The 25,403-nt window shown below is 48.1% G+C and overlaps 1 protein-coding gene and 1 long non-coding RNA gene across 13 annotated transcripts; one reads left to right on the top strand and one right to left on the bottom strand.

The window, feature by feature from the left end:
* Window positions 1-1,091: 1,091 nt before the first annotated feature.
* Window positions 1,092-7,924, top strand: LOC119873229. 5 transcript variants are annotated; one of them, XR_005363977.1, is made up of 4 exons: window positions 1,092-1,464; window positions 1,663-2,292; window positions 4,812-4,928; window positions 7,362-7,924. It is a non-coding gene; the product is annotated as an uncharacterized LOC119873229 (long non-coding RNA). The 5 variants fall into 5 exon arrangements; XR_005363976.1 differs by having other exon boundaries at window positions 1,663-2,315; XR_005363975.1 differs by having other exon boundaries at window positions 1,095-1,464; window positions 1,949-2,323.
* A 3,538-nt stretch (window positions 7,925-11,462) lies between these two features.
* On the bottom strand, window positions 11,463-25,049 carry CD300E (CD300e molecule). 8 transcript variants are annotated; one of them, XM_038546667.1, is made up of 6 exons: window positions 24,915-25,013; window positions 20,285-20,718; window positions 19,960-20,168; window positions 17,044-17,391; window positions 14,582-14,690; window positions 11,463-13,558 (listed from the first exon to the last, which is right to left on the bottom strand). In XM_038546667.1, the coding sequence occupies exons 3-6, from the start codon at window positions 20,078-20,080 to the stop codon at window positions 13,375-13,377; spliced, it is 762 nt and encodes a 253-aa protein (XP_038402595.1). In that variant the 5' UTR covers window positions 20,081-20,168; window positions 20,285-20,718; window positions 24,915-25,013; the 3' UTR covers window positions 11,463-13,374. The 8 variants fall into 8 exon arrangements, with proteins under 8 accessions (XP_038402595.1, XP_038402596.1, XP_038402599.1 ...); XM_038546668.1 differs by having other exon boundaries at window positions 20,668-20,718; window positions 24,915-25,005; XM_038546671.1 differs by having other exon boundaries at window positions 19,960-20,071; window positions 20,668-20,718; window positions 24,915-25,005.
* Window positions 25,050-25,403: the final 354 nt, after the last annotated feature.

The raw sequence follows: 25,403 nt of genomic DNA, 5'->3' as shown, positions 1-25,403 counted from the left end.
AAAGAGCAAGAAGGCTTATGAAGAAAAGATCTTTAGAAAGAAATTTTATATGTGGCCAATACTAGCTAAGATTGCGATAAATTAATGTAGGAAATTAGTTTTAACATCAAAAGTGCACTGGTGCAAAGTTTTTGTTTTCTCTTTGTTAAAAGTAGAGAGTTTTCTTGAACTATTGATCTGCTTTCCATAAGAGATTGTAAGTAAAACTATTTCTTTATCTTTTAAGGTATCTGCCTAAGAAATTATGACTCTGGTTGCCAAAGTAATTCCCTGTGTTCATCAGTTCTTCAATTACCTGAGGACGCTGAGTCTTAATATGCTGGGAGCCTGACATGGGACTTGATCCTGGGACTCCAGGATCAAGCCCTGGGCCGAAGGCAGGTGCTAAACCGCTGAGCCACCGGGGCTGCCCTAAATAATTTTTTTAATCTAAAAAATAAAATAAATAAATAAATAAAATAAATTTAAATTTTCTGTGACTACCCCAACTACATGGCAAGCAAATGTTTGCCTACCAGATGCTTACTGGTTTTCATTTTCCTATGAATTGTATTCCTTCCCTTTGAAGTCTCGAAATCCCCACCCTCTTCTCTTAATTCAGGATGACATTCAGAGCCCATTATGCCTGACTGCCATGTCCATGTGGATTCCCTGCATGTATGCTATTAACTTTGAGTTTCTCCTGTTCATCTGTCTCATGTCAATTTGATTCTTGGTGCAGCTAGAAGGACCTTGAAGGGGACAGGAACTCTGGGGACTGGCCCACAGCACCCTCTCCTCCTCCTGCTGGCAAAGCCCTTGGCCGCTCCACCTCCTACCCCACTATCCCAACAAGGCCTTCTGAAGTGGTAGGTGGCAGGAAGAAGGCCCCATGGGCTTTATCTTAGGAAGGCTAGTCTGGTATGCGCTGGTGGAGAGGGTGGCCCTGGGCCCATGGACCAGATGTTGGGACAGATTGACTTGAGGAATGGAGATTACCAGAAATTGCATTTTGAGCACATCTGAGCTCACAGGGTAGACAGTTCTACAAAGGTTCCAGTAGCCAATGGAGGTCCAGAACTGAGTTGGGGGATGGAGGTGGAAGGAAGTAGGTGTGCAGAGACTGGAGGTGGTGCTAGAGAGGGGAGCAGGGGCCCTCCCCGGAGAGAAGGCCGTCAGGGCCAGATTCCAGGAGATGCTGAGGTGAGGGACCAGAGCAAAGAGAGGGGATACCTCATCATATCAGCCATATGCTCCAAAGGACAGTACTCTTTTTCTTCCAATTAATGAAATTAGGAAGTAACTGGAAAAAAAATTAAGGGAAGTAGATGGAGAAAAGATTAATTTCGAAAAATAGAAGGCAGTTAGCCTCTGAGCTCAGTTCCAGTCCCAGAGGGCAGGGAGCATTAGCTGAGCACCAGGGAAAAAACCCAGGCAGGCAGGACATGAAGCTGCTCTGGGTTCTGCTCCTTCTTGTCACCCAAGGTGAGTGAGGCAGGGGCTTCAGGATGGGGCACCTGCAGGGCTGGGGTCTGTCCCAGGGGAAATGGCAGGGCCTTTCATTCATCCAGACACTCATTCATTAAAAAAACATTTTTTTAAGTTTTGTAATCTGACAGGTACTAAGTTAGTGTTTGAGAAAGAAAATAAAAATAAATAACACAAACGGTGTCTGTTTTCTAGGGCACTGTTTGTCATCCCTACCAAGGAGATGGAGAGACAGATGATGGATCAATAGATGCATGGATGGATGAAAGAATAAATGGATGCATGGATGGATGGATGGATATATAGATAGATGAATGATAAGCACATCCATGCACAAATATATATATATATATATGCATGAATTCCTGAGGAACGTTGAAGGAGCACAGATGCTCAGCCTCCACCAGAGACCTACTCAGTCAAGGTGGGGTTCAGGCTTCAGGAACATTTAAAACCCTGCACAACTGGTCTTGACTTATAGCTATAGGAGGAATCTTCTCTTCTAAAGAGCTCAGACTAGAGGGAGGAAGAAAGACAGCAGAAACAGTGTGTGACAGGCTCTCTGGAGAGTTGCTCAACCCCACTCATCAGGCTGCCAAAGACTGCTCTGAATGACCAAAGACTAGACCACGATCTGGTGTCATAACACAACAATGAAGAGAGGGACAAAGTCCTCTGGTGGCACCAGTAAAGACCAAGTGGCTACAAACTGGAAACACGTAGAAGAGACACTGAGTCAAAACTGGAGAGATGAATATAAAGATTTGATTCCTTCAAGCAGAGAAGAGAGAACATATCCAGGCAGAGGGATCAGCTTGTGCAAAGGTATTGTGATTCAGAGGAGAAAGGTGAGCAGGTAAAATAACCAGCAATCACCTGTGTGAGTAAGTGTGTGCGTATTTATTGTGTGAGAGTGTGTGTTTAGTTCCGAGCCATGTGTGAATTCAGAGCCTGAGGTATTTTAGGTGAATGGGGGTGAGAGTGTCATGAGGTGGGTGGGGAGGGGACTCTGCTGTCTCACCAGAGACAGTGTATATCTGTATATTCAGTGTATATCCAGAGCTGGAATTCAGATATACACATGGGGCTGCAGTGGGCATTCTGTGGTGCTGGGAAGAGGTGTCGGCAGCGGGCAAAGGAGAGGAGGGTGGTCAGTAGGATGAGGAGTGAGCACAGGACCCTGTATTGGGCAAGGAGACATCAGAGAGAGGGGACAGTAAAAGACATACTATAGGGGATTAAGAGACAGGTGGGATGGGGCGATTACACAGAGGGCAGAGGCTCCTGGCTGGTCTTCAGGGCAGTGCCAGGCACCTCAGCAGCACCAGGACCAGCCCAGGTATTAAGGGAGAAGGAGGTGAATGTTGGGTTTCTGTTTTCTAGGCCACTTCTCCATCTGACAGGAGAGAACAGTGAGAGGCACACTGATGGGCACACTGATCATAAAATGTTCCTATGGCCAAGGGTGGGAATCCTACAAGAAGTGGTGGTGCCGCGATTGTGACTGGGATTCCTGTAAAATCCTTGTAAAAACCACTGGGTCAGAGAAACTGATGAAGAAGGGCCAAGTGTCCATCCAGGACAATCACAGCCAAGCACGTTACCATGATCTTGGAGAATCTACAGCAGGATGACACAAACACCTACTGGCGTGGGACAGAGAAATTAGGAAATGAGGGGATCCCTGGGTGGTGCAGCGGTTTGGCGCCTGTCTTTGGCCCAGGGCGTGATCCTGGAGTCCCGGGATCGAGTCCCATGTCAGGCTCCCTGCATGGAGCCTGCTTCTCCCTCTGCTTGTGTCTCTGCCTCTCTCTCTCTGTCTGTGTGTGACTATCATTAAAAAAAAAATTAGGAGATGAAATCCGGCTGAAATTTTCCGTGTTTCTTGACCCAAGTAGGCACTGCTCCCTCCTGTGCTCTGGGGCCCTGGTACCCAACCACGGAGGAATCAAGACTGTACCTCTCTCTTTCTTCCCTGATTAATAGAGAGTGATCTCTAAACTTGCCTGAGACTGTGTGTGTGTGTGTGTGTGTGTGTGTGTGGTTGTGTGCACACATGTATGAACATGTATTGGGGGCACCACGATACTGGGAAAAATGGAAGAAAGAGCGAGCCCTTGCATCTGCACATCTCCATCTGCTCTCCCAGAGGCACCGATAAAGGACAGACTCGGCTAGGACAGGCTTGTCCAGGGAAGGCTGCTTCTCTTTCCCAGTCTCATCGACCCTCTTGTAGCCCCAGACTGTGTGGGACCTTGCCAGGGGGGAGCGAGGAGTGGGGTGCTAGAAAGCTGTGGTCCTGATAGTCTCAGCTACCGGACAAGAGACATTTTCCCTGTCCCCTCCTGCTTCCCCTCTCTCCTCTGGCCACATAAGCACAAAGCAGCAGGGGAGGGACTCTGAACTCATTTCTAGGAGAGGAAAGCCAGGCTCCTCCAGATGTGGGTACCTCCTCTCTGGCTTCCTATATGCCTTGGAGGAGACGCTATGCTCCACTGTAGCTGCCCCAGAGGCACTAAGGGCCCCCCAGAGGCAGGCCTGGAAAGGGGGTCAGGCTGTAGCCCCCACCCCACAGCTCTGCCTCTGGGTCCTGCAGTCTTCTCTCCAACATTTTCCATCCTTACATAGGTAATACATCTGCTACTCATTCATTAGCTCATTTACTAAAACAGAGAAAAGTCTCTTCACTTAGTATATACAAATATGGTGTGCAAATGTCTGCAGTGGAGAGATACGCTGGTATAGAATGTTCCAGAAATTAACTGAAAAAGACAACAAAGGTGATGGATGTGCAAGAGGGAAGGAGGAACAGTGACAGATATTTGGAGTCTGGACCCTCTAACAAGACAGACTTTGCCGACAGGACTGGTGAAATAAGGAAGCAGGCCCTGGGGAGGCAGGGAGGACCCGAGGGGACATAGAGGCTGTGGGTGGCTGCAGGAGACAGGGGAACCCTGGGCCAGCCACTCTGGGTCACATCACTTCAGGGCAGGTGGCACACAGCCTGCCTCAGGCAAGGCTGAGACTCAGAAAGGAGCTGGCCTGGCTGATGGAAACTCCAGGCGTGGGAACATGGTTCTGATGTGCTCAGCTGGGCCAAACAGAATGCAATTCCTACAGAGCTCCCCACTCCAAATGCTTCCCATGGTAGTGAACTGATGTTTTTCTGCAAGTGAAGTAATAGATGTTTGGGATGAGAAACCAAAGAGATGCACGAGCAAACCAACGAGGCTGAGCAGTGACACTAAGGCAGAAGCTTCTTCATCCTTGGGGGTGGAAAGAGGAGATGGCCCTGGGGAGCCACCTGCATCACTCTCACACCATGCTCTCCTCTGTGTGTTTAGTACCAGATCCAACAGATTTTCCCAAAACTGTGCCAAGACCCACAATGGCAAGTCATACCTTGCTTCCGTCTACCAGGGCCTCACCAGCAGTCAGCCCGTGATCAACCCCGGCAGCAGGTGAGCAGAGCTGGACCCCAGCAGACCTTTCCCACTGCTGCCCTGTACCACTCCCCTCGGGGCACTCTGCAGGGACCCCCTTGGACACTCTGAGGTTTCCTGGCAGGGGAGAATCAGCATCGTCTGCCCTGGGCCCCCTCATTTATGCCTCTGAGTACTTAAAGAGCTCCCCACTCCCCAGGAAGAACCTAACAAAGTTCTTCAGCTGGGTGGCAGGAGAGAAGGCTCTGGTCTCCTTCTGACCTGCCTCCCAACTCACAAGGACCCCAAAAAGGTGTAGGTGGTTCCAGCCTCAACTACACCAGAAGGGAACTGCTCTGTGTTCCTTTCCTGTGGCTGCTGAGACAAATCACCACCTACCTGGTGGCAAAAGACAAACCAGTTTGATGACGTAAGGCTCTAGAGAGCAGAGGTCTGACATGAGGCTCCCTGGGCTAAAGTGAAGGTGCTGGCAGGGCTGGCTCTTCTGGAGGCTCTGAGGGAGAAGCACTTCCTTGTCTTTTCCAGCTTCTAGAGACCCCTGGGCCACCAGGCTCGGGGTCCCTTCTGTCCTCACAGCCAGCAGTAGTGGTCAAGTCCTCCTCATGCCGCATTATTGTGACACTGGCTCTCCCCTGTTCTATCACTTATACACACACAGCTGATGACATAAGGTCCACCTGGATAGCCCAGGATAATCTCCCCATCTCTAGGTCAGCTGGTTGGGAATCTTAACTGCATCTCATCATGCACTCCCCCTTGCCATGTAACCTACCACATTCACAGCTCTGGGGATTAGGACATCTCTGAGGGGGGTATTACTCCACTCACACACAGTCAAGGGTGGGTATCTGCTCTATGGTTCCAGCCCTCCCATCCCCAAGAGCTAGTGCAATGCTGGGAAGGAGTGGGAAGCTGGGATTCCTGCTTTCTCATATTCCCAACATGGGAGAGAGGCTGGGCCATCGACCTGAACCCCTCCCCACCAAGAGTCACCCAATAAACAATCAATTCACTCATTCATCAAAGGGCAAACACTTCCCCAGTTTCACCCCATCAGAGACTGGGTGAAGGTACACTCCTCCCTGGGTCCCACCTTCCGGATCTCCCTCCATCAGCTCCCATCTAGTTGCAGTCTACTTCCTCCCCGTCATAAGTCCCCTATTCCTTGGAGCCTGGCCCCACCAGGCAGTGTGTTCAGTCCTGCCTCTGAATGAGATGATGCACTTGGCTTATGCTTCACAACCAACTCTGTCCTGCTGGCTATATTTGGAGACCAGTTGTTCTGTTCAATGAGGAGTGGAGAACACAGGACTTTAGGAGACCAGAGAGCACAGAAGCCTGTGGGGTGGAGAGATGGGACAGCAGCTCCACAGGGAGTGGAATTTGTGAAAAGAGCACAGTGACTTAAAGGATATTTTGAGGAAGTGCAAAGCAGCATGCACTCTCTCCAGAACACCACCTGTGAAATCCACATGACCCGACACGCTCAAAGTAGGTAGAAGGACAGAGCAAGGTGACCTACACAGGTCCTGACCCTGCTGGGGGAGGAGGGGATGAGGCCGAGGTGAGGGGGTCAGACTCTTGGACACTGAGAGGGACCACCAGGGGGACTCATGTAAGCAAGGGCCATTGTCCTCCTAGATCCCATGTCCACTAAACAGGAAGTAAGAGAGAGTATACCTCATATGTGCTACCACATGGGGGTCAGAGCTGAGAGTGGCCCCTACCAGGAGAACCCAGAAGGTAAATATCCAGATGAACAGGGGTCGGGAAATTTCTTCTCTTCAAATTGGGAATATTAGTTTTGAGCTTCAAAGTTGAGCAGAACTGACACAAGGTGAGACAGAAGTAGGATGAGAAAGACAGACCAAGAAAAGCCTTGGGCGTGGCTGGCCTGCAGGTGAGGTGGAGGGGAATTGTGGGGGAGCAGCCATAAAGCAGGATGAAATCAGGGGCCATGGGTGCTGGACCCCAGGCTAAGCCTGCAGGGAGGCCCCTATAGATTGAGCCTTGGGCAGCACGTCTGTGCCCTCAGAGGGGCTTCCCTGGCAGGAACCAAGGCTGCCTGCCTGCAGCTCTGGGCTCAGGAGTCAGGTCAGGGAGAAAAGGGCTGGGCTGCCCCTGAAGAGGGAGCTCACGCCTGTCACCGTGCCCCCTGCACAGGTCCTGCTCTGCAACCTCTGCTTTGCGCTCTTGACCTCTGTGAAGGGGTCCCTACTTGGACTCCTGCTGTGCACTGTGATGTGGTGTCAGGGGACCCAGGGGGAGAATAGAGTCAGCCTGAGCAGGAGAACCACAGCTCCCACTCATGATACTCCCACACCCTCTGACTTCTGAGCAAGGAATGGGCAGAGGTTGCATTTCCAAGAGAAATGAGGGTCCCTGTTAGGTAGGGACTCCCCTTGTCATGACCCCAGAATAAACCCTGTTTCCCCTCTCTGCTCTGCACAGGACATGGACCCTGGCCTCCTCTGTAGCAGCTAAGAATCTTCCTGTATGGATGTTTCTGGTGCCTCCTTTCCTTGGGACCCTGCAGTGGCTCTGCCAAGGATAATGGACTCTTAATCAGCAGGACTCTGGCCTCCTCTGTAGCAGCCCAGAAAGGAAAGGATATGTCCTCTTTCCATCCTCAGTCTTCAGGGGTACCTGTTTTCTCACCTGTGTGGATATTCTGGTACCTCCTTTCCTTGGGTCCCTGCAGTGATTCTGCCAAAGATAATGGCCTCTTATATCATTTAGGACTCTGGCCAATGATGGATATTACAGTTCCAGACCAACCAGGAACCATAAAACCAGAATTAAACCCAAAGCTTTCAAGTGTTCCAAGGACAAAGACCCTTGATGGGCCAGGTGTACACAGGTCTATCCATTGCTGCTGATTCAGTGCCTCCTAGAATATGAATCACCTGAATGTAAGATTGTATACAAGGTTGGACCATCCCTGACTCAAATTCCATCTGTTTGCTCTGTACATTTCCTATTAAATCTATGGCTTTTCTGGCCTCTTGAGATTATTTTTTGGACACTATTTCAATGTTTTATATATAGAAGACAACCCGGCCATTCTAGAGGGTTTGAAGTGACTTTAAATCCAACACTAACTGCGGGGGCGGGGGGAGACAATAGAAGGGAGAGGCCTGGATGATGCCTTCTTACCCCTCAGAGAGGTCCCAAGGAGGGCTTCACTTATGTAGATGTAAAATTTCATTGATGGCTTTGTATTTTTTTTTTTAAATTTTATTAGAGAAGGAGCATGTGAGCAGGAGGGGGAAAGGCTGACGGAGGACGATAATCCCAAACAGACCCCATGCCCAGCAGGGAGCCTGATGCAGGTCCCAATCTCATGATCTTAGGACCACAAACTGAGTTGAAATCAAGAGTTTGACATTTAATCATCTGAGCCACCCAGTCTCCCCTATTTTCTGTATTTGTTAAAAAGTGTATTGTGGGCACACCTGGGTGGCTCAGTGGTTTGGTGCCTGCCTTCGGCCCAGGGTGTGACCCTGGAGACCCGGAATCGAGTCCCACGTCACGCTCCCTGCATGGAGCCTGCTTCTCCCTCTGCCTGTGTCTCTGCCTCTCTCTCTCTCTCTCTCTGTGTGTGTGTGTGTGTATGTGTGTGTGTGTCTCTCTCTCTCATGAATAAATAAATAAAATCTTTTTAAAAAAGTGTATTGTGGTGTGTGTGTTTGTGTGTGTGTGTATGTGAATTATATATTAGAAAGCCTTCACATGGTAGGAGTACAGTTGAATGAGCCTTCATAAGCAGGAATACCTGGGTTACTGTCATTGCATCAAGATCTTTTTTTTTTTATCCTTCCCTTTTTTTTTTTAAATTGGAGTTCAGTTTGCCAACATATAGCATCAATATATTTTTTTTAATTTATTTTTTATTGGTGTTCAATTTACTAACATACAGAATAACACCCAGTGCCCGTCACCCATTCACTCCCAGCCCCCGCCCTCCTCCCCTTCTACCACCCCTAGTTCGTTTCCCAGAGTTAGCAGTCTTTACGTTCTGTCTCCCTTTCTGATATTTCCCACACATTTCTTCTCCCTTCCCTTATATTCCCTTTCACTATTATTTATATTCCCCAAATGAATGAGAACATATAATGTTTGTCCTTCTCCGACTGACTTACTTCACTCAGCATAATACCCTCCAGTTCCATCCACGTTGAAGCAAATGGTGGGTATTTGTCATTTCTAATAGCTGAGTAATATTCCATTGTATACATAAACCACATCTTCTTTATCCATTCATCTTTTGTTGGACACCGAGGCTCCTTCCACAGTTTGGCTATCGTGGCCATTGCTAGCATCAATATCTTAATAGAGGTATAGATATATGACTATAAATTTGTCAAAACTGATTGAAGTTACTCTTTTTCCTGTTTAAGTAATAAGTATTTTGGGGAGAGGGGCATTGAAACAATATAAGTATCCCCATGTCCCTCTACATCGGTGGCCTCCAAGGACAGGGGACTCACCCAGTGGTCACAAAAATAGTTCATTTCTGTCCCTCCGTTGGTCCCTTAGCCTCCCTGGTCCTTCAGGCACAGGGCTCCAGGGCCAGTTTGGACTTCTCCATCCAGACAGGACAAACGAGGGGCTCAGACTGTCCCCTTCATGCTTGTGATGCTGTCTACCCCACAGCCAGCTCTGACCCAGCATTACCCACTCCTGGGTTTGGCCTTTCCACTCCTTCCAATGCTCCCTACCCTGCCCCCCAGCTGAGCAAAAGGAAGCCAGGGATGCTCAGCCCTTCCTGTAACTTCCTCTTGCTCACACATTAAAAAAAATGACACAAGCCTTTTTCTTTTTTAATTATCAAAAGTATACATATTTTTTCTCAATAAAGGTTTTGGTTCTTTGGTGTTTTTTTTTTTTTTTTCTCTTCCACTTCACATCTTTCCTGAACTCTGGGTGCTCTTTTTTGTATCCACATTTTATTTTGAACCATTTTTGAGGAACTATATCTCTTTCCTGAGCTCCTTCTTTTAGTGAGGTCGTGTTGTCTATAATTCCTCTGTGACTAAGTAGACTTGTCTGACCCCCTGCTCTGTGTCCTGGACTATTTCCTCTGAAGCAAATTCCCCAGCTGCCTTTTGCTGGTGCTCTGTTCCTCTCCTTGAGCCTGTTTGTTAGGAAAGGCGCTGGTGGGTTTTTGACCAGAGCTTTCCTTTGACGAGGTGGGGGCATTGCAGAAGTGGATGTGGCGGGGCAGGGAGGTGTTCTGCTGCAGTGGGGAACACCTCTGCCACATGCTGACACTTGCAGCCCACATGGTTCTGGGTCGCCCGTTAGGAAAGGGCAAGACCTCAAGCCCAGCAGCCTGCATGTTACCACATGGGAGCTCCTGCCCAGCTGTCCCCGCCACAGAGCTGAGTCACACAGGGGCCCTTGGCAGCAGCCAGCAACTCCTCACAGCCCACCAGGCCCACGGCAGAGGCAGCACGTTCCTCTTACCATCTTGCTTGACCCTAGAACGGATAGAGCCCAGACGGTCCAGTTGTCTATGCTTAGATTTTCCTTATGGAATAAAACAGTGATCACTTTGTCATGTCACAGATTTTGTGGCCAGGAATCCCAGTGGATTGAGATAGAGATGGCCTATCTCTGCTCCATCACGTCTGAGGCCTCAGTTTAGAAGACTTAATGGGTGGGGTGGGGTGACTCAAATGGCTAGGTGCTGCTGTCATCTGGAAGCTTGTCACCTATGCACCGGATCATGAGCCCGGGTGACCCTGAGTCACAGCCCTGACTGTACTCAGTCCTGATCGTTGATCCGAGACCTTACAGGTAACCTCTCCATGTGGCCGCCAGGTTCTGAGTGGGGGACTTCTCAGAGCCAGCATTTCAAGAGTCTGAAGAAGAAGCTACAGGGTTCCTTCTGGCCTGGTCTTAGAAGTCACACAGGGTCTCTGTCACCATGCTCTATCCATGCCTTCCAATGGGGACAAACACTAGTTCTTGGAAGGTGAAAAAATGATACTTTTTTAATATACAAAATGATATATATTCAAGATGATCAATTGATAGATGGATCAGTTGATAGATAGAACATAGGCATATAAGTATATCTTTGGTATTAAAATTCCATAGCATGGGGAGGGGCGTTTCTAGGAAAAGAAAATGAATAAGCAGGCTTGTTAGGAGGATAATTATAAGGGAAAAAAGTTGGCAAAGCTCCGCTCTGGGCTACTGGCTGCAGCAGCCACAGCCTACCTAGACCCAAGGGGGAGGGGACATAACTCCAGCTCTTTATAAAGAGTGTCAAGAAATTTGCAGTCCCATGTTAGAATTGCCACATGGAAGAATCTTGATCTAGTGCTTTCACTTCACATTATAGAACAAGGTGCCTGGATGGTCTGAGGCAACCGGCCCCAGTCAGAAGGCCAGGGAACAGACATGGATCTGCCCCAGAGCCAGCCTGGGGCCAGCCCCCATGGCGTCCCTGCAAATCCATCTGTGTGCTTGAAAGGTCAGTTCCCAGGCCTGTTGGGGGCACCATATGGCCCCAAGTGTAAATACCAGACAGACACAACGGAGTTCAGCAATTTCTCTGCTTTACTCACAGATTACAGACTGCAGGCATGAATTGCATGAAGTTACAAATATGTTTTGTTTTGATCACAATATTTTGTTTTAGAATATTTTTTAAATGGAGTTTGTTGCTTACACGTAAACATGAACAATTTCACTTTTGGTTTCTCTTTCAAAAACAGAAATGCCAGAAAACAGCAGGTCCTACATGGCCACCAGAGTAGTTAAGATCTTCCAGCAGCTCCCTAGGGCTTCCAGGACACCATTAAAGCACACAGATTAGAAAAGAAGAAATAAAATTGTCCCTCTGTGCAGATGACATAATTGTGTAGAAAACCCCAAGGAATCTATGGAAAAAATGCCAAACTGTTAGAACTAATAAATGAGTTTAACAAGTCACAGGATAAAAGATCAATACACGCACACACACACACAAAAACACACATATACACACACATAAAGACTCACACAATCCTACTTCTATATTAGCAACAAGCATGTAGAAAGCAAATTGAAACACACAGTGCTAGTCACACTTGCTTGACAAGATACACCTGGGTATAAATCTAACAGAACATGTGCAGCATCCACACACTAAATTTATACAACACTGGTGACCAAAGCCAAAGAATATTTAAATGAATTGCAAGAGGTACCATGTTTTTGGACTGGAAGAATCAACATTGTAAAGATGTCAATTCCCCCAATATAAATCTGTAAGTTTAACACGATTCCTATCAAAATCCCAGCAAGATCGTTTTGGTAGATAAAGACAAGCTTATTCTAAAATTTATATGGAAATATGAAGAAACTGAAATACTTAAAAATAATTTAAAAAAAAATAAAGTGCATCACAAGCTTCTCTCTTGCCCACCATTGTGTTTCCTACATCGGCCTTTGTTTTATTATTTGGTCCATATATGCCTCTTTGGCTGAACTTCTTCTTCAGTGGAGTCCTGGGCCACTTGCAGCTCTCCTCTGCCATGAGTGGCCCTGCCCTTGTGGAAGCCATGCCAGGGCTCAGGTTCCATGTGTGGCAGCCCTGCCTATGGACACAGGGCTCAGGAGCTCAGAGTGTTTTCTGGAAGCTGAGGAGCCACTGACAAGCATTCAAAACCAACCAAGCCCTTTGCGGGGCTGGTGTGCCTCCTGGTGGCTGTGGCATCATGACATTCCAATGTGGGGAAGTATCTCCTCACTTCTGTGTCCTGTACCCTGTCTTTGGAAAACCATGTCTGCTTCTCCTGTGGAAAACACCAACTTGACATGTGGCTTCAGCCAGACTTCTAAAGTGGACCGTCCATCAACTCTGTGGACAGGAGGCCCTCCAGATTGGGGGATTTCAGGAGTGATGTTAGGGGCACCTATTGCCTCTTCTCACTACTGTTCCAATCAGCCCCAGAAGTTTAACCTAAAGTTTCTCAGTCATGGTTGGCTCAGGCAGAGATGTGCTGAGCCCAGCCATACACTCCCTGATCACAGGGACATACGTGAGCTTGAAGCCCAGTGAGCCCAAGGACTGAGGCTGTGAAGGGTGAATCTTCAAGGAGCCTCTGGGCTGCAGGAAGGAGGTGGTTATTGTCCAGGAGAGCACTGAGCTGAGAAGCTTTTGTGGCAAGGAGAAGCATAAAGGGTCAGGATTTCCAGCAACTTCCAGAGAATTCTTTCCTTTGGGAAGTAGGCATGAGGGCAAGGACCTACAGGGTCTGGGGCACAGAAGGACCCCAAGCATGAGCCCAGGAGACTCATCCTCCCTGTATCTGAGGACTCAGAGAAAGTGTCCTCTAAGACCCAGGATTCTCCATCGAAACATGGGAACCATACTCCCAGAAGACCTGGTGTCTCCAGAATCCAGGCACTGCTACCCCCCTGCCCTGGAGTCTGAATTCTGAAGGTCTCTCTTGTCCACTCTGAAAGGTTATATTCCTGGACAGGGCATTCCTGGGAGCGGTGCACTGTGTTGTGGGGTTTTCTCATCAGGCTGACTTCCTCCACAGCCCTTCTGAGGCCTGTTCACCCAGAGGACAGCACCCACCAATGTCAAGAACAGGGGCAGCTTCAGGAAGACCAAGAGCAAGAAGTGGATACTGCTGAGCAAGGACCTGTGGGGGGATATAGGGACAGGAAATGACTGGCTCCTCAGGGGGAAACCCAGGACCCTTCTTTCACCACCTGTGCCCTGACTCTAGAGACATATTATTTCCAGGTTTCTAGATCAAACCTGGAAAGGACACATGCCAAGGCAGCCCCTCTCTGGGGCCCCATCACCTCCCCTCCCTTGATCATGAGAATCCTGCAAAGGAGAGGTAATGGGGCAAAGAGAAGAGGGGCCCAGCAGTGCCTGCTTTCCAGAAGCTTCCTCTCTGTCCTTTCCTCTCACATTTTTCCTTATCAACTCACTTCTTGAAAGCCACCCCCACTCTCACTTTAAAGCCCTGACTCACGGATCCCTGGGTGGCTCAGCAGTTTAGCGCCTGCCTTTGGTCCAGGGCGTGATCCTGGAGTCCCGGGATCGAGTTCCATGTCAGGCTCCCTGCATGGAGCCTGCTTCTCCCTTTGCCTGTGTCTCTAGCTCTGTGTGTGTGTGTGTGTGTGTGTGTGTGTCTAATGAATAAATAAATAAAATCTTGTAAAAAAAAATAAAAAATAAAGCCCTGACTCTTGTCCTCTGCCCTGCAGGGCCCTTTCTGGGTATCTTTGGGAAGAGAATAGCCTAGAGCCAGCCCAACTCCCCCACTCCCTACAAGCAGCTCCTGGATCTCTGATACAGTAAAGACCTTTGGAGGCAAGGCCAATTTGGGGTCACAGAACCAGCACCCAGAGTCCAGAACCAGGTGGGAAAGGAGAGGGGGAGCAGTGATCATGGGAGGGGCTACATGTCCACCTGAACCAGCCTCCTGTTCCCCTGCAGCTGCCCCATGGGGGAGAGCGTTCACAAAACAAGTGATACATTCCACATGGAATCCCCATGCAGCCACGGAGAATGTAAAAATCGGGACCAGAACTGGAAGAAAACCCAGCAGTGAGGTAAGAAGGTCATGGTGTGTTGCCAGCCCCGACCAAAGTCCCATAAGGCTGCTGAACCCCCTCGTCTGTGGTCTCTAGGCTGTGAGTCCTTTCCTTACCCGGAGCAGGTCAACACCTCCTCGGTGCTGAGGTTCTGCTTGGTGTTTGGTCCCAGAAAGCCAGCAGATGCAGCTCGACATGTGGTCCTCTCTGTGGTTTTACTTGGTGCTGGAGACAAATCACACATCAGATGCCGCTCTCTCACCAGCCATGCACTAAGTGCCTGTTTGGATCCAGTGCTACACACAACTGCCCACTTGCAGAAGGGACTCAAAAGATGCTCTGCAACTAGCCCCAGGCCACTTCCTGGCTGGAGTGAGCTCCTCAGGGACCAAATGAGACTTTTCCAGAATTGATCATAAGAGCCACCTCTAATAAGTTCCAGATCTTTCTTTCCATTCCAAGTCTGACTCCACCCAGAGTGAGAGCAGGGGTCTCTTATGGGTTTCTCCAGCTGAGGAGCCCCAGAGGGAGAAGGGGCAGGGGCAAGTCTGGAAAAGATGGCTCTGCCTGTGGCCCAGAAGCCTCAAAGAGACTGTGGGAGGGGTTTCACAGCACCCTTCAAATGGAAACTAAGGCCATTTTAACTCCCTGCTGAAGAGGGGCTAAATCTCAGATGTCCAGGCTATTGATACAATCTGTGTCCCCATGCCCAATCTGCCCCAACCTCATAATTCCCCAAAAAATCAAGCCTCCCAGAGGCTTAGCCCCTCCTGGCACTCCCAGGACAGGCTCCTTTTCATCCAACCACAGCTCTTGATGTCTTTGCCGTTGGGAATTCATTGATGATTGTGGCACCATCCCTGCCCTCACACAGGACAGAGGCAACTAAGTAGATGGACTGAAGTTGATAGAGAGTGGGCACAGGGGGGAACCCCATCAAGTAGAGCAGGAGCAGAGGACTTGGACCTCAGCTACCTTCCAGGCAAGTAGAAAGGAGAGAGATGAAGAATGGTGGCACCTAGAGGAAGCCATGGGGATTACAAGATATTTTTAGGACAAGAAAATGTGTTTTTCCTGGCTGGGGTGAAGAGAGTGAGGATAATTGACGGAGGAAGAGCAATGAGGGAATTTGGCTCAAGGGGATGGGGAAGCAAGGAGCTACAGAGTGAGGAGCCAACCTCAGGATGATTGTTCTTGAATAGGTGGAGGGAAACGGCCCTCAACCTAGAAGGGAAAGGGGGAAGAATGGGTCAGGCATCACAGAAGTTTGTAGAGGGAGAAGAAAAGAAATAGAGAGAGTTCATGTCCGATATCCCGTGTGCCCTTGGTAAAGTAAAAGACCAGGAGAGTCATATCAGAAACCATGAACTTGTATTGACACCCATAGGCGCCATCTGTGTCTTCTTTAGCAGTTAATGCAGCAGATAGATTTTAGGTAGGAGATCAATTTGCCCTAGGTTGCCTGAGATTTTTCCAGTTTTAGCATGGAAGGCACTGCATCCCATGAAACTTGTCAGTCCTAGGAAAACCCCAATGGTTGCTCACCCTAATTTTAAGATGGATTCAGGGATGAAGGTCTTGAGACGTGGGTAAGGAAATAGTGCATGGTAAGTGAAGAAAATGTAGTCTTGCATGATAGTGGGGCCTGGCTTAGGAAAGAAGTGACGTCAGGGCAGAAGTGGGTTAGGCAAAAAATGGGGAGAGAATGGAAAGAGAGATCCAAGGACTGGGGGCATATGTGAGGTTGAGAATAGGGTCAGTAGGGCTGAGGATGTGAGAAGGCTGATGCACAGAAAGTTGTCTGAAAGTATAACGTCTGAGTGTAGGGTTCTGGACGTGGACCAGTTTGAGGTGACAGCAAGATGTGCCATGGAGTAAGATTCTGGAGAGTGGAAATGTAGGTCACTGCAGTTGAGAAGGTCCTGGAAGCTGAGACAAGTTACTCATTAAAAACTCCCAAAATTATGACAGGGATTAGAAATGTCAAGGAATAACCTAGACGCCAATGGAAGGAGAAGTAGAGAATGCATGTGGCCATGTGACACAAAAGTTAAAGGAAGCAGGTGGGAAGTGATAGGTTGGAAGTTGTGATAGAGGGCTGGGAGAATTTGGACATGGCTTCACCGCCCTATGGCACTTTGGTGTAGGAGAAAGCACTTCCACTCAAGAAGACTATTTCTTGAAATGAGGGAAGCGAGGCCAATTTCAGGACAGTATAGTAGAAGGAATGTTCTGTGAGCAAGCTGAAGATATATATATGAAGAGTTTATCTCTTTTGGTACAGATTTTCAAAGAGCATAGTGGAAAGTCTTGGTCTGGCATGGAGGGGCCTCCCAGGCAATAGAGTGAGGCCCTGGCCCTATGAGAGTGAGAGGACCTTCAGATACACACCCCCACCCATGCCAAGTCTGAAGAGTCATCTGCCTCTCTCCCTGCCCTCAACACAGGCTCTTCCCAACACCACTGGGCCTGAGGACTAGACAAGACCCAGAGACACTCTTCAGCATGGCACTCATCCTTGTCCCCACTTTCAATCATATCCCATAAGCTCCACTGATGGAGTAAAAGGATCTCTTACCTTCAAAAACAGATACTTTAACCTGAACTGAAGGGTCATATGACCACATGTCCAGGAGCCATATTTTCTGAATTTTACACCAGTAGGATCCAGCATCATCTGCAGTGAGGTTCTCCATGGTCACTATAAAGGTGAGGTTAACTGCATGGTCTCTGATGGTCACGCGCCCACTCCTCTCTTCTTTCTCTTTTCCCTTGGTCTCCACAATATTCTCACATGTTATGTCATAGTTTCCTCGGCACCAGTATTTGTTATACTCCTGGTATTTCTTTTCGTACTGACACTGCACACTCAAAGAGCCACCCAAGGTGCCCATCACAGAGTCGGGGCCCGTCAAGGACAAAGAGCCTGGAAAACATAAGCCACATCCCAGGACTCCGTCTTAATGGAACCCCTTAGGGGCTGTCTGCCTGAAGCCCAAGTGGAAATTTGCTAGGGAGGTATGGACGATCCCAGGCTCAGGGATGAGGACTTGGAGGGACACCTGAGCTTAGGACCAAACCAGAGGGTCTGGAGACTATGGCCAACAAGAATAGAGACCTGTTCCCTATGAGCCCAGAAACACTGAATAACCACATGGGGATCCCAGCCCTTGGAGAATCAGAACGAAGCTGGAGAGGGCGCAGAGGTTGCTGGCTGTCCTGCCCTGTCCTTAGCCTTTGCCAGGCATGAGATTAGCTCATGTCCAAAACCACTTTCCTTTGGAATGAGGCTCTACGTTCAGGTTTTCTGCAACTCAAACTTATTCTGAGCACTTCTTGCATCCTCCGCTCTCCACATTTTCTCAAAAGAGGAAAAGTAAACCCCTGGCTCTCATTCAAATCACTCTCAAGGGAGGAGCAATACACTGCTGGGAAGGGCTGGATCCCAAGGAGACCCTCATAGGCCTCTTGACACATGTTTGGAGCACGAACTGACCACCACCAGCCCCATCATCATCCCGGGGCCTTACCTTCTTTCTCTACAAACTTTCCCCCTTCCCTTCTCAGGTTAGCCATACAACCCTCCATAAATGTAAAGTGGTCACGTTTTTCCAAATGGTGTTTGGAATTCTGATGGGTGTGGTGAGTGGGAGAATGCTGGGACAGAGAGGAAGGAGCTAAGCCAAGAACTGGGATGGAAAAAAAAATTCAGTCTTTACAAGTGACTCCAAAGTTTTTATCTGGACCCAAGAGGAACCCTAGCTGTAAATGGATGGAAAGGTGAACCTGTAGGGCTGGAGAGATCAGCCAGTCCCCGTGGGACTGGAAGGGGGTGGGAAGAAGTTTCCAGCTGCAGTTTAACTGTACCCAAGCTAGGCAATTTTATCAGATTTAAGCAAACAGATATGAGGAAGCAGCGATGTGCTAGAAAACCGGCTTTGGGAAGGGAGCAAGGGGGAGTGCAGGGAAGTCAAGGAGAAGCCATGGTTGTAGTGTTCCCCAGTTTCTGTGCTGTAGATACTCTCACTATGACTGATTTCAGGCTAACAACATGCTGTCACTGGATATGGGGTTGGAAAAATAAGGCCATAATCAGCTCTTGTAAGCAGGTACAAGCCGGCTTCAGCCACTACTGCTTTGGGTTCCCATTTCATTAATTATGGTGATTCAGAAAAAAGTCCATTACCCAAAAAAATGGGGGAGGGGGAGAAAATCCCCATTATCATGGTCATTCTCATTTAAGACATTTTGAGCACCTCCCATGTGTAATGAGATGCATCTCTTTTAGATGTTCTTCTAAGATCTCAGTTATGAGAGTCCTGCGGGACCTTGAAGGTTATCCTGTCCATTCTTCTGTTTTACTGAGAATAAAATCATGCTTTGGCCAGGGTCACCCAGGGGGTCATCTTTCTTTAAACCTCTGCCTTTACACCCACTATACTGGAACAGTGGAACAGTCTATCATTATGTTGGGCATGTTCTATGTCTTGCCCAACATAAAAATTATTCTACAAACATAAAGAATACCCCCTAATTTTTACCCTAACCTTACTTCCTTCAGAGAATGGGTTCTCATGCATGTTGAATGTCTTTTTTTTTTTTTAAGACTTTCTTTTCTGGGATCCCTGGGTGGCGCAGCGGTTTGGCGCCTGCCTTTGGCCCAGGGCGCGATCCTGGAGACGCGGGATCGAATCCCACGTCGGGATCCCGGTGCATGGAGCCTGCTTCTCCCTCTGCCTGTGTCTCTGCCTCTCTCTCTCTCTCTCTCTCTGTGTGTGACTATCATAAATAAATAAAATCTTAAAAAAAAAAAAAGACTTTCTTTTCTGAAACTCCAACCTTCAATGGACGATTTTATTTGCCCGACTGCACCACACCTTGTTCTGGTAGGGCTTAAGGGGGATGCTGAGGATGTCTTCTTAGACCTCTCATTAATTCCTTCTAACAAATCTTTCCAACCCCTTTAAAACTAAGCTCTAACAAAACAGAACTATTGCTAATTCCTGAACTTTCCATGACCTTTGAAGAGATCCATACTTTTGCAAAAGCTATTCCCACTTTCCACTCAGCCAACTCATTCATCCATCAAGACCAACATCCAGCAGAGCCTCAGTGAGGACTTGTATCAGATCAAGAGTAGTGTTATGGGCACCTGTTGTACATTTCCACATCATGTGAATAAATCTCTTCTACAGCAAGTTCTATGTTGTATCACAGTGACTTGACTCCTTCATTCAGCCATGAGTCCCTGAGTGCAGAAGTTGCTCTTAAACATAGCACCCAGAATGGCCCTGGCACACAGCTGGTGCTCAGTAAGCATATATCGGATCTGTAGATGAATGTTTGACTGGATAGAAGGATATAAAGATGGGTGAATGGATGTGCCTTTCCAGGTTCTGCTGAGACTTCACCTCTGGTTTGAAACCAGGACGGACCTACCCACTATGCCAATACCAGGTGCCCAAAAGGTGCCCAAAGCCCCAGCCCCACTCACCTGAGAGGTAGAGAAGGAGCAGAACTAGGGACAGCCACATGGTCCTGTCTCTCTCGCTGGTGTCCCCAGCAAATCCAGGTTCCAGCTGGAATCCAGGTGTTTGTGACAGAGCCTGGGGCATCCACTTTCTAATTACTCAAGTCTCCTTTGTGTTTCTGTCTCTCCCCTCCTTCCTTTTTCATCTCCTATCCACTTCCTAATTTGAAGCACTACTTAGGAAAAGGGGAAGAGTGGCAACAGATACTTTAGAGAATGGACTAAGAACAATTAGAGAAATCTGCTGATTTTTCCTTCATTTAATGGCAATATAATGTTTGGATCATACCTGAAGGCTTCATGAAAGTCAATCCCAAAATATGAAACCTTCAACAGAAGAGAAACTTTGTTCCTGTCTCTCATGCTTCTTCCTGTCCAAGGCTGCTTGCTTGACCTAACCAGCTGTCCCTTTTGGGTTACAAAACACCCCACTTAAAGATCTGGTATGAGGATTCCCCATAACTCTCTCAACCACTACTTCCATGTGGTTGACCTCATATCTCTTCCTCTAACCTCATCTCTCTCCTAAGCTCCAGACCCAACTTTCTAACTTCCTATGAGGAAGCTCCACCTGCTTGTATACCACTAACCTAAATCAGTATAAGAATGTTGGTGAAGAGCATAGGTTCTGGAGTCACACAGATTCGAGTCCCATCTCCATTATATACTAACCATGTGCCCTTGGGCATGTTGCTAAATCACTCTCATCCCCAGCTTCTCCATCTGTAAAATAGAGTAATAGTAACCATTCTTACCTCATAGGAAACAAAGGAGTGAACAAATGTAAAGCACTTGCCCCAGTGCCTGTAATGCAGCAACTGCTCAGTAAATATTAAATATCTTTAGAACAGTCCTGGACCAGGACTAGCTTCTCATCTGGTCTGTCCACCAGCTATATATTGCCTCCAATTCAACTTACACATCAGAATCATATACTCAAAGACATAGATATCAGCTTCACCCAAATTATTCAAGTTCACAACAAAGCTATAAGGCAGGTACCATTATCCCCACTTTATATATAAGAAGACGGAGGCATAGAGAGGTCCTGAAACTAGACATCACCAAATCAAGTCCACAAATCCCAGTGTGGTTTGTTATCCCTTGGGATTTGGGGAGGGAGGAAACTGACAAATAGCTTAGTGGCTATGAAGTCAAACATCATCTTCCCAAAGGAAACACAGCTTCCTCCCCACCTTCATCACCCCAACATCTTACCAATGCCCGAGGCTACAGGCTGCACAATCCACAGCATGGCTTACACAAATAAGAACCACCGTCTGGTGTCAACCCAATGCCCAGAGCCATTCTGCTTAGGGACAACAGGAGGCCCATAGGGCTTTGGCCTCCCCAGCCCCACCAGCAGTTGTCAGGAGCACCTGGAACAATGTACATTTGGGGAAGAAGCTGAGCTCCTAGAAGACAAGGCTCATCTTACCACTGTCTGCTCCACCACTCTAGGGAGGAGGTAGAGGCTGGAGCAGTCCAAAGATAAGTGCAGACAACATTCTTAGGGAAATGCAGCCATCAAGGAATACAAATCAAACCATGGTGAGACACTACTTTACACCCACTAGAATGGCTAGCACCAAAAGTCAGATAGTAAGTCTTGGCAAGGATGTCGAGAAGTCACAATACCCATACACCCATTCATGGGAAAGGAAAATGGGTCAACCACTTTGGAAAACAGTCTACAAATTCGTCAAAGGATCCCACATAGAGTTACCACCTGACCCAGTGATTCCACTCCTAGGTGTACACCCAAGAGAAATGAAAACCTATGTCCACACAAAAACTGGGACACAAAGGTTTCTAGTAACATTATTCAAAATGGTCAAAAGGTAGAAATAACCCAAGGGCCTATCAACAGATGAATGGATAAACAAAATGTGACCTAACCTTACAATGAAATATTACTCAGCCATTAAAAAGAATGAAACCTGCTGCAAGGTGAATCTGAAAACATTATGCAAAGTGAAGGGAGTCAGTCACTGAAGACCACATAATATGTGATTCCATTCATAGGAAAGTCCAGAATAAGGAAACCTATAAATACAGAAGTATGTAGTGGTTGCTTAGCACTTGGGGAGATGCAGGGAGAGATGATAGCTAGAAAGTATAGGGTTTCCTTTTGAAGATGATGAAGATGCTCTAAGATCGAGTGCAGTGATGAGTATGCCGAGAGACATCGAACTGCATACTTTAAATGGGAGAGTTGCATGGTATGTAAACTATATCCCAAGAAAGATTTTTTGTTGTTGTTGTGTTGTTGTCATTGTTGTTTAATGAGAACACAGAGAAGCAGGAGGCTACCTGGCTGGGTGGGAAGTGAGGGATACGGATGGGAGATGGGTCTCAGAATGTTACTCTCCTCTGTCCTACACCCTGTTCTATGTCTTTATTCTTTATCCAGAGCACAGCACATGGGCCTGGGAAGACCAGGCTTTTCAGAGCATTAGCAGCAGGAAATGAAGGGACCGGGGCAGGGGAGATGGTGCCACGCAAGAGAGTCGCCTCCTAAAGACAGGTGTCTGGACCTCTCCCCTGCTCTCAGCAATGAGTGACCCATATGTAGGAGAAAAGTCAGAAAGCTCAGCTCCAAAACTAGGAGAAAAGAAAATTAGACACCTGCCTGTATAGGCAGCCCTGAGCAAAGGAAGGATGAAGCAGTAATGAGCACAAGCTACCTGTAATTACTTCTACTAAGATTTACTTTATTTTAAAAAATCCACACACCTCTTGAGAGGCACTCAATATAGAGTTCTAGGAAATAAAATAACCATATGACAAATGCATTTTGAAAACTAAGAAAAATAAGTGAACTCTAAATAAAACCATGGAGATGAAGAATAATATGAGTCAAAACCTTAATAATTGAGGAAAATTTTTTCTGGGGCCTGTCCAACTCTGGAAGGCCCCCCAATACCAGCACTAATAACCAACTACCATAGAAATAGAGCCTTTGGAATAGAGAGGTGTGATGTCCTTGAATGGATGTCAAATCTGGAGGCCCAGCGTGTGAAGAACACACATTTTGCTGGTGCTTTTGAAAGAAAAGGAGGAAGCTGTGAAATCTGATTCAGTGGTTTCCCTGCTTTCAAACTTTCGCCATCTCCCCTTCAACTATGGTCAAATCCAGATCCTAGTGCGATACACCAGACCCAGCTCTTGGCTGGCCTCCAGCCTCTCCCTGTCCTCCACAGCTCATATTCTGTGCCCCAGCCATCGCAAAAGCCTTCCAGAACCCAAACTGCAGGTGTTCCCTCCAGCCAGTCAGCTGGTGCACACGGTGATCTCAGGCCCATCCAGCCTCCCATCCACTTGCTGGGGCACCTACACCCCCTCAGCTTCTTTCAAGACATGGAAAAAGCCTTCCCTCCCAACCCTGGCACTGGCAGACTTGCCCCCTGCCTCTGAGCCACCGCCATACCTGTGTACACCATTCTCTCCTAACCCTGCCCCAACATGCTTTATCGGGTTTTCTGTCTTGAGTTTTGTTTTGTTTTGTCCTTGGAGTTTCCCTCAGGTCCTGTGTGTTGACTTCATTGGTCCAGAAAAGTGCCCCCCGTCTCCACCCACCAAACTTGTAATTTCTTTGTTTGGTGTGTTCCGTTTCATCCCCTGTTCACACTCCTCAAAGACAGCCCTTCAGTGGACATCATTGCCTCGTGTGATCATAAGGCGCATATGCTTGCTCTGTATGCATATGTTTAAAACCACAGGGTTTCGGGCCATTCGTCTCATTCCGGTTTTGCTTTTTTCACTCAGCACCAGATTCTTAAGCCTCATCCGTGTCACTATATGTCTACAGTTTGCTGTTTCCAACTTCAGTTTGTATTCCATAGCAGGCGCCCAAGGCCATTCATCAGAGCCCCATGTTGGATGCCTAAGTGGCTCCCAAAGCAGGATTTCCAGGTTCTAGGGTAAACATCCCCTTAAACAGACAGATTGCTGCTCAGAATGGCCATACTTGGCAGTCGAGTCTCATTCCTTGATGCCAAAGTCTACAACCAGAACCTGTTTCACTAAGTAGACCTGAGTCTTCACAAATTCTACAATGTGACTTCCCCCAACAGTTTGGCATGGATTTATTCAGTTGGGTAAAAAGATAAAAAACACAATAGTTCCTCAAATCTTACTGAAATCCCTCATTCTAGGCTCTCCAGTGCAGCTTAAGACCAATTCAGCATCCTTGTTTGGCTCCTCGAGGCCAAAAGCTAGGACTACCTGCTGGGACCTTCTGGTGGGTTGTCAACAATCACTTCTGGCCTGCACTTGCCAAGGTGGATTCTAGATGATTGGTGGCTGCACACCCAAGCCATCGCTAACTCTGCCTACAGTGGCTCATTCTCCTGGCCACTCACATTACTGCTGCCCCAGTCACCCTCTCCAACTGCATTCATCAGGCCTCTTGGGAATCTGGGGTCTGCTCCTCCAAGCCCTACACACCCAAACACCTAGCCTCTGGCTTGTCCTCACTTTGCTCCTCCTAGGAAGCTGGACTGTTGTCCCCTTAACCCCTCTCCTCCCATTCCTTTGGAGAGTACACCTCTCCCTACCTGGCATCTCTCTAGTTCCCAGTTCCTCCATCAGGATGGTGGCATCCACCTCCTAATGACTGTTGTGAGGAGTAAATGAGATCACTGATGTCAAGTGCTAGGCACAGACCCTGGCGTAATGTTAGCAACTGATGCCACACACACACACACACACCCAGTGGGCTAACAAAATGTCCCCCGCCTCTGTGCCTGGCAGTGAACAGCCACAGTCCCAATATCCTCCCGCCCAGGGTAGGTGGTAGCAGTTTCATGGGACCTGTGTGTTACCTGCTCTCCTGAAATTGCTCTCCTAGACAAAAGTTCTCCTCTTCCCCCCACCCAGGGAAGATTCAATAAGTGACTAGTCCCAGACCCACTCACCTGGAGGCAGAGAAGGGGTCGAGTGACAAACAGACTGATGGACCTGTCTCCCTGGCCCCAGAACATCCAGATCCTTGTCTTCCGACATCTGGCCTAGGAGTTCCAGCCCTCAATACTGTCACTTCCTGTCCCTATTTTGTTATCTGCTTCCTTCCTCTGCTGCTTCTTCATTTTAAGTTGCAGAGTGATTGGGAAAGGGGAAGAACGTGCCAAAAAAGAGATTGACCCAAAACCAGAACTGCACTGGGAGCTTGATGGCACCTTGTCCCCCAACCTGCTGAGGGTTCGCCGAGCCACAGCAGGGCCCACCCAGCTGGATGCCAGGCTGTCCTTGGCTCTCAGCCCCACAGCTCCACGGCTCTAGCCCTGTCTGCGGGAAGTGCCTGCCCACTGAGATCGCAGCATGTGTCCTCTTGGGGGACAGTTTCTGGTCTAGCTGTGACCAATGTTTACGTCCTACACAATTCAAAGCTTCTTCGACCTGGATGC

This window comes from Canis lupus, chromosome 9 (genome assembly GCF_011100685.1).
Source record: "Canis lupus familiaris isolate Mischka breed German Shepherd chromosome 9, alternate assembly UU_Cfam_GSD_1.0, whole genome shotgun sequence".
NCBI lineage: Eukaryota > Metazoa > Chordata > Mammalia > Carnivora > Canidae > Canis > Canis lupus.
The sequence above is the reverse complement of the archived record's forward strand: the minus strand, read 5'-3'. Positions and strand labels throughout refer to the sequence as shown.